The sequence below is a fragment of the Anopheles darlingi genome, chromosome 3 (genome assembly GCF_943734745.1).
Source record: "Anopheles darlingi chromosome 3, idAnoDarlMG_H_01, whole genome shotgun sequence".
NCBI classification, from domain to species: Eukaryota; Metazoa; Arthropoda; class Insecta; order Diptera; family Culicidae; genus Anopheles; species Anopheles darlingi.
In genome coordinates, this window is record NC_064875.1 from 16413967 (window position 1) to 16421466 (window position 7500).

At 48.2% G+C, this 7500-nt stretch overlaps 2 protein-coding genes across 10 annotated transcripts in view; both read left to right on the forward strand.

Annotated features, from left to right (window-relative positions):
• LOC125953409 (whirlin) overlaps nucleotides 1–5345 on the forward strand; it is an 86445-nt gene extending 81100 nt beyond the window's left edge. For all 9 annotated transcript variants that reach the window (XM_049682978.1, XM_049682977.1, XM_049682980.1 and 6 more), the window contains one exon: nucleotides 1–5345. This exon is cut by the window's left edge and continues 1638 nt beyond it. The gene's annotated coding sequence lies outside the window, so the exon portion shown is untranslated.
• A 908-nt stretch (nucleotides 5346–6253) lies between these two features.
• LOC125953482 (phenoloxidase-activating factor 2-like) overlaps nucleotides 6254–7500 on the forward strand; it is a 1331-nt gene continuing 84 nt past the window's right edge. The window contains exons 1-2 of the mRNA XM_049683093.1: nucleotides 6254–6453; nucleotides 6525–7500. The exon at nucleotides 6525–7500 is cut by the window's right edge and continues 84 nt beyond it. Coding sequence (XP_049539050.1) covers nucleotides 6358–6453; nucleotides 6525–7490 — 1062 coding nt within the window. The 5' untranslated portion in view covers nucleotides 6254–6357 and the 3' untranslated portion in view covers nucleotides 7491–7500. The remainder of the gene's footprint in view (nucleotides 6454–6524) is intronic.

The following is a 7500-nucleotide window of genomic DNA, read 5'->3' on the forward strand; positions in this document are numbered from 1 at the left end:
TCACCAGCAAATCGCCACATAACCGGAAATGGAACAAAAAAACGGTAATCGCCTCGTGTGCCAAACATCCGCGGGAGAGGGAGCGGCGGACCGCGGTCCTAGATCGTGGCCCCGACCCTTCAACTCCACGATGTAGCCGCCGTGCTGAGCCGTGCCATTTTGCTGTACAATCAAGGAAGTCGGTCGACTTAGAGAAGCAATAGAGGGGAAGGGAAGTAGCCGACAGTAGCCTTCGTAGCCTGGACCTGCGTCTGGGAGTGTTCGAAGTTTTTGTGCTTTTATTTTTTGGTTTTTATTTTCTTTACTCGGTCACCACTACTAACGGTCGTTTCTATTGGTTCATCGAAATGCTTTACCTCATGACACTGGCCACTCACCTTTTCAGATTCTGCACCACTTGCAAGAAGGGGCCACGACACACACTACGCCACAAGAACTCTCACCAACTCTACACCAGAACAATTTGAAAAACGAAAAACACACACGCACGTTCACACATACACTAGCACACCAGCCAGAAGCAACATGTAATCATTGTTGTTCTTTCGACGAGAGAAAAGAATGGTATGGGTCTAAGAAACATTAATGCTGGACGGCGAACGGTGTCGTACTAGGGAGGAACGCGCGCGCGCGCGCCGAAGCACTGCTGCTGGTCCGGTAGTCGTCCGCAGACCGAACCGCGGACGCGGCTTCAGAAGCTCAAATTAATCATTATGAAGGTCACGATTATGAACGAAACGCGGATCCGTGCTGAGCTGGATCAATGGAGGCGCCGCCATTATATTCGCTTTTATCTCGTCTTCATAAGTGCAAGCCGGTACTGTTGTTGTTGCCAGTAGGTTGTTGGTTTGATCGTCTATTAACAATTAGCGGAAGCAAAAGGTCGCCGCCTTCCGGGTGGGGGGCGTCTCGGTTCCATCGTACGATTCAGTTACATCTCCCTCCATCATCTAGGCTGCTAGCGGCGTTATTGGTTGGTCTAAGAATCGGATCCCTTTCTGGTGCGGAGAGATGCTTACGTAAATATTCGCTTCTAGAAACGAACATTCCGTGGACGTTGAGGATGACGTGTGCAGCAGAGCGAGGCAGAGAATGATGAGACTAGAGCACTAGAGGAGAGTCTGTAAGGAGTGTAGGTCCTTCGGCAGATCGCGATGAAACCATTTCTTCGTAACTCCAGAACATAACGGAAATTAAGCGAACGAAAAAGGCATCGAAAAAGGAAGAGAGAGAGAAGAGAAGAGAGTGAGTGAGAGAGAGGGTACGGTAGCTGAATGTTTGAAAAACGTAGAAATCGAAAAAGGTAAGAAGAAAAAAAACCAACCCGGAACTTCATTCGACTGACGTAGTGGTTATCGGCATTTCAAATAGTTTTGTAGTGAAACTCGAGTGAAAGGGGGGAGAGGGGTGGAAGGGCAGGCGCAACCTAAGCATTAGTCTCTGTTTCGATTGTAGTGTGAACGGCATCTTCAAAATTCGTCAAACAGCGGAGTGGATCATAAAAAAAAAAGCAGCGAAAGTACGAGAATGGAGACGCCCGCTTTTTAGTCGAGAATGTGTTACGTGTAGTGCAGACAGGCAGGCAGTGCTGTTTGCTGAACATAATGTAGCTTATGTATTATGCAGGCCTAAAACGCCATTAACGAGCCGCAGTAGCAGACGATGGCCGCCGAGAGACAGAAAGAGAGATAGAGAGAAAGGAAGAGAGCTTTTGATACATTTACCAGTTAGCAGCAACCCCAGCCCCGGGATGAGTCATCCGATGATCCGCGGGGAGTTTCGTGTTTGTGTTTGTGGTTCGAAGGAGCTGAGCGCGAAAAGGTAAAGGAAACTTAAAAACCAAAACGACACCTGCGCGCGGATGTGTGGCTCAACATGACCGATCGGTCGATCAGCATGTCGAGCAGCGTGTACGGGTTTTATAATGTCTGTTACACACTTACTACACCGGCGGCTGCCGTTGCGCTTCACCGATGCAACCACATGCACATGGCTTACAGAACAGTAAAAATGGATAGAAAAACGAGAGCTTCGCTTCAACCGAGAATTGAGTCCGTGATAGAACCGTTTGAATGCGTTAAGAGATCACTGTTAACTAAGGAACAAGGGATGTGGATAAGATAAGGGACGGTGCACGTCCCTTGCGATTTGTTACGCCGTGTTACGGTGCCAGGTACCCGGAGCCCGATGTTCCAGTTTTGCGTTTCCATGGATACCGTTTTCGTTCAACCGACGGCGGCCGGTTGACCGGCGAGAGGGGGGAGGGATGCTTACACGAAGAAAATCGAATCCTATGCTCACGGTATCAGGCAAGGGCGCCGAGGGAAACGAAAATGTGAAACGCGCTATGAGCTACTGACACTACTGAGCGAGAACACAACTGCAATGAAAGTCTTATGACAACAGAAGACAGAGCGAAAACTATATACACACGCGCATTATATTATACATCTACCTAGATAAGCAAATAGAAGAGAGAAAGAGAGAGAAAAAAAAACAAACAAACAAACAAACAAAACAGCTTCTTAAGCATAAGCAAAAAAGGGTGAAAGCGGCGGCAAAGTATTAGCGAGAAGGCGGCGCACTCGAAGAGGCGATAGTAGCGCAGCGTTGGCCTGTATACACGAAATCACCGGTGTGCAGACGCAAAACGTAATCCTAAGTAAAACCAGAGCAGGGGGAAACGAAGGAAGGGGGGGTTGAAGAAGCAAATAGCAAAGTGTTCAACACAGAGATCCAATCGAAGCGAAAGCGAAGCTCACCGGCGCTGGTGCGAGATCAGGCTTAAGTACAGTGTACATAGCAGTTGTCATTGGTTTATATCTGTATAATCACTACGCGTAAGCTAATCAGAATACACAGTGTCACTGTGGGGAAGGGCAAGCAGACAAACAATAGAAAAGCCTGCTCATATGTTTGCTGATGCCGATGCTTGTAACTGTAACTGCTGTGCCAAACGGAACTGAGCGCGGAACAGCAGCTGGCTAACACAGCGGGCACACACAGCGACAGCGAAAACATATTTTAATGGCGACAGCATCGTTTCATCACAAAACCGGTGGAAAGCTTAACCCTCTTCCCCCCGCCCCACTTCACCCCACCTCACTCACACCCCACCCCATCAAAATAACGGCAACAACATATTCACAACACATCATCCAATCCAATCCAATCGTATTGCAACTAGAACCCCACCCTATATTTGTAGCAATCACTTCCGATGACGTCATGCCGAATCGAGAGCAATAGATTCGGAGAAACAGATCGTGCGATCGAGATCCTTCGGGGGGTATTCCGGGCAAACCGGGGAAAAAAAGAACCGGTCCCTGGTATGATTCCAGGTGCAGAAGTAGCAGTAACGGGCGACACGCGTCTGTCGAATGCCAACCGCTTTACGATAGTTACCGAGCAGGGGGGGCAGTGGGCAGGAGAGAAAGGAACCGTGTAGCAGGAAGGTGTGATGCAGCAGCATCCATAATAATGATGCCTCCACCACCTGCACGACGCAATTATCTCTTTATCCGATGGCTGTTTTATGAGGATGAGTTTAGAACGCGCGCGCGCGCGCCCGGAAAAGCGAAGCAAATCAACGTGCATCATCATAAAGATAGTAGGCAGAAACAACAGGCAGGACGAGATGGGAGATGGTAGCAGAAAACACTTATTTAGCATAAAAACGAAAGAGATAGACCGGGGGAGAAAGTAAGGTGCTCATCACCTTCGATCGCTATATCGCTGTGCCCTCGACAACGCTGGTGCACTGGTTAAGGCTACAGTGAATGTATTGTAACGCAAGGAAAGCAACCTAAACCAACAAACCAACAAACTCTATGTAAAATATCGCGCAATGGCGAAAAAAATCGTCAAAAGGGAAAACTGTGGCATAGAAAAGAGGAGAGCGTTGCGAGAGAAGGAAGCTCTCGTTTGCCTAGAACCGCCGTGCTGAGGCTCTAATATAGGCTCTCGAAGCACCGGCATTCCCGTGACACGCTCACGCAGTCCCTATCCTTGCCCGGAACCCATCCAACCACCCAACCCAACACCTACTGTCACTGACGTCGCCCCCCCCGGGGGTGGCTGAAATGAAGTTGCTTGCTGCTGATAATGTACGCCCAGGTTAAGGTTCTTTTGGGTTTGCCCACGATAACGCGGATTTGTAAATAACATGGCGAGCTGAAGAATTGCTGATTTGTACTTCTTTCGTTCTCGCGCCTCGCTTTCCTTGTAGCGTTTCCATTGTAACGCTTGAGACGTTGCTGGATGAGTTGCGTGCGTATTTTCGAGAAAAAAAAACAGGTTTTCCCCTTTCCGCACGAGACTCCAAGTGCTGGTAGGCATTGCTAGAGGGGAAAAGCCCAACGCAATCAAGCAAACACATTTAACGGATCGAAATTAATCAGCTACACAGCAACAATCAACCACAGGATAAGGGGATGCAGAAGGAAAGCGAAAGAGAAGTAAACAAAGCAGGAAATAAAGCAAGAAAGAACGAAAGAGCAAACCAGTTAAAGGATTGAAGAACGATTGGTTAAAGACGCTTAAAATGTAAACGTTAAATGTGAATGAAGTACGCAACTTACACAAAGTCATACGTCGCAGCGGCTTTACTGATATAAATGGGGGTGACTCGGGTGGGTAGGTTTGGGGTGTAGGTTTAGGGTTAAGCTGTAAAAAACAACAACAACAACAACAAGTATATATTAGCATACCTTGCCACACAGCCAGCGAGCGTAGTCTGCCTGGGGCGACGAGGTGTTTGTTAAGTTTTATCGTCATAAAATCCTCGGCGCGCGACACCGTGGAACAGCTGGTGACGACCCGCCCACTTTCACCTCCCTTCCACCACCCTCATTCCACCTTACCCGGCGCATCCTTTCCTGTAGCAAAGCCCGTATGCCCCGGCCGCCACCATGCAGCACCACCGGGCCGCGAGGAACATCATGCTAGGGAGGTGAATGTTACTCTTTTTTTTTTGCTAGAAAATCGAAATTCAAGCAAACTACGGTGGGCGAACGGGCGGCCGAGGAGTCGAACCGAGCGTCTGGGCGGCAGCCATGGTCGGTCGAAATGGCGCGGATGCTTATGCTCGCCAAACAGCTCGGTTTGCCGCGGAACGTAAAGTAACAGCTCCACCATCGCGGAAAAACGGCTACCGCTCCTCGACAGCTGTTGTTCGACAGAGCATGAATGTTACGCGCGTTAGAGGATGGAAAATGAGAACAGAAAAAAGGAATACGGGAAAAGCGGGAAAATTAAGACATAAAAATACTGTTATTAGTTAACAAGGTATATGCGATAATATGGAAACCAAAACAAAAAAAAATTAAACGAGAATATTATGGCGGCCGGAGACGGGCCGGGTGAAAGTGCGGGGTTGAAAATGCTGAAATAAAAGTCACAATGATAAACGAAACAATAGGAGGCGTTGCTTTTTGCTCTTTTTTTTCTATTCCAAAGTTTCTTTCCATTCATTCTAGTGCTATGGAAGGTAAGCTCTGCATCCTGTCGATTTCTTACGTAGATTCTCTCACACGGCCATTTTTTCCTGTCGGACCGCTAGGCTTCCCTTAGCAGGGGAGGCTGGGTTTTAGCTTGTTGGTAACATGTCCTAGCTTGCTTCGATCCGTCCCTAATCAAGGTCTGCTTCACATGACTAAGATCCATCACAGCGGATTGTAGCCTAGTATAACAAGTAGGCAAGAGGTCTCTCGACGAATCATAAATTGAATGCTATGCTATGCTATGCATTGTGTCCCAAATATCCTCGTCGAGGGTTTCATGCCTGTGCCGGACGTACGACTTTGAGCCTGATCTTAGCCTTTTTTATTGGAATGAATATGTTAATCCAAGGTATAATTGCTAGTGAGCTGAGCAACAATAATTTTGATTCGGTAAGGGCATACATCACGATCAGTAGAAAATCTTTGTGGCATGTTCACGGCTAGCAAACATATGTTTCGGTTGATTATTGAAGATAGACTCTATTCCCTCCGACTACCATTCCGTGATGGCGACATAAGCGACATAAGACACCATCAAGTCTATATGAACGAAGCGACATTAACCACAACACACAAGTCTAACGGGGAATCCTAGTGAATTCCAGTAAATCAGAATGCATCGTGTATAGTAAATCCACCGGTATGTTGATAACAGAAATTCGCACAAACACCAGCCGTTATTTGTTGTTCTCAAGCTACAGCAGAGATCGCATGCATAAGGCAAGGCATGACCGGCGGGCACCGTTATCAGTTGCTCAAACGCAGCTTGCTAATGTAGCTGCCAGCTAACACCGCCATCATTCATCAAAGTAACTTTCATCGGTAAGCTTGCATCGTTTGGTTGAGCTCCGCGATCATGGCAAATAGGTGGCTAAATTCACGCTACGGCCTGTTCTATGGTACGCTAGTATTGCTAGCAACCCTCGAGATGGCCAAGAGTGAACACTATAAGGTAAGAGTCAACCGACACACGCTACTCACTATTCGAAAATTACTTCCTTCATACATTGTCTGTATCCCTAGGTTGATAATGTACCAACCAGTGGCAACTCCACCTTCACCGAACACGTTAAGCGGTATCGGGAAAGAAGAAGCTTGACGGAACCGTCGGAAACCACCTCGATTCCTCCGTATGATGAGCGCGAATGTGGCCATCGCAACATCAACGGAATCATTCCCGACAACGTACGTAACGAGCATGGTGAAGCTGAATTCGGTGAGTTCCCTTGGATGGCGGCGATCTACCGCCGGACCACTGATTTGAAGCTTGAATACCTGTGTGGCGGTACACTGATCGAAGTGGGCGCGGTCTTAACAACGGCCAGCTGTATACAGAGACATCGAGGGCAAAAGCACTTATTGGAGGTGCGTTTGGGGGAATGGGATATGAGCCATGAGGACGAACCGATACCATCGATTGATGTGGGCGTGCAAGCGATACATATTCATCGGGAGTATGCCACTAACAAAGTCAACGACATTGCCATCATTATCCTGAGCGATACGATCGAGCTAACGCATACGGTCGGAGTAGCCTGTTTGCCTGATGCATCGGTGGATTCCTACGACTTCGTCGCAGCCGGTTGGGGTGAGGTGCCTAAACATATTGACCCAACGGAACTCTCTCAAACAGTACTGAAAAAAGACAATCTGCCGGTCATCGATCACAAGACGTGTGAGCAAAAATTGAGATCCCTGCAGTCTCCTCGCTATAGCCTGCACAATGGTCGCATCTGCGCAGCGTGTAGCTTACCGGAGAGTTCGTCCTTTCGAAATGACGCTGGCTCGCCTTACATGGTAAGCATACCAGGAACAGAGGAGCGCTATTACGTCGTTGGACTCAGCTCGTCGGGCTACGCGTGTAGCAGAAGTGATATGCCAACTGTGCTGACAAAGGTCAGCTATCATCGGACGTGGATCGATGATGTCGTCCGCCAGGCGGGTTTCAGCCCGTTAGTCTATACATATCATCTTCAAGAAGAGGAGTAATAAAGGCTGT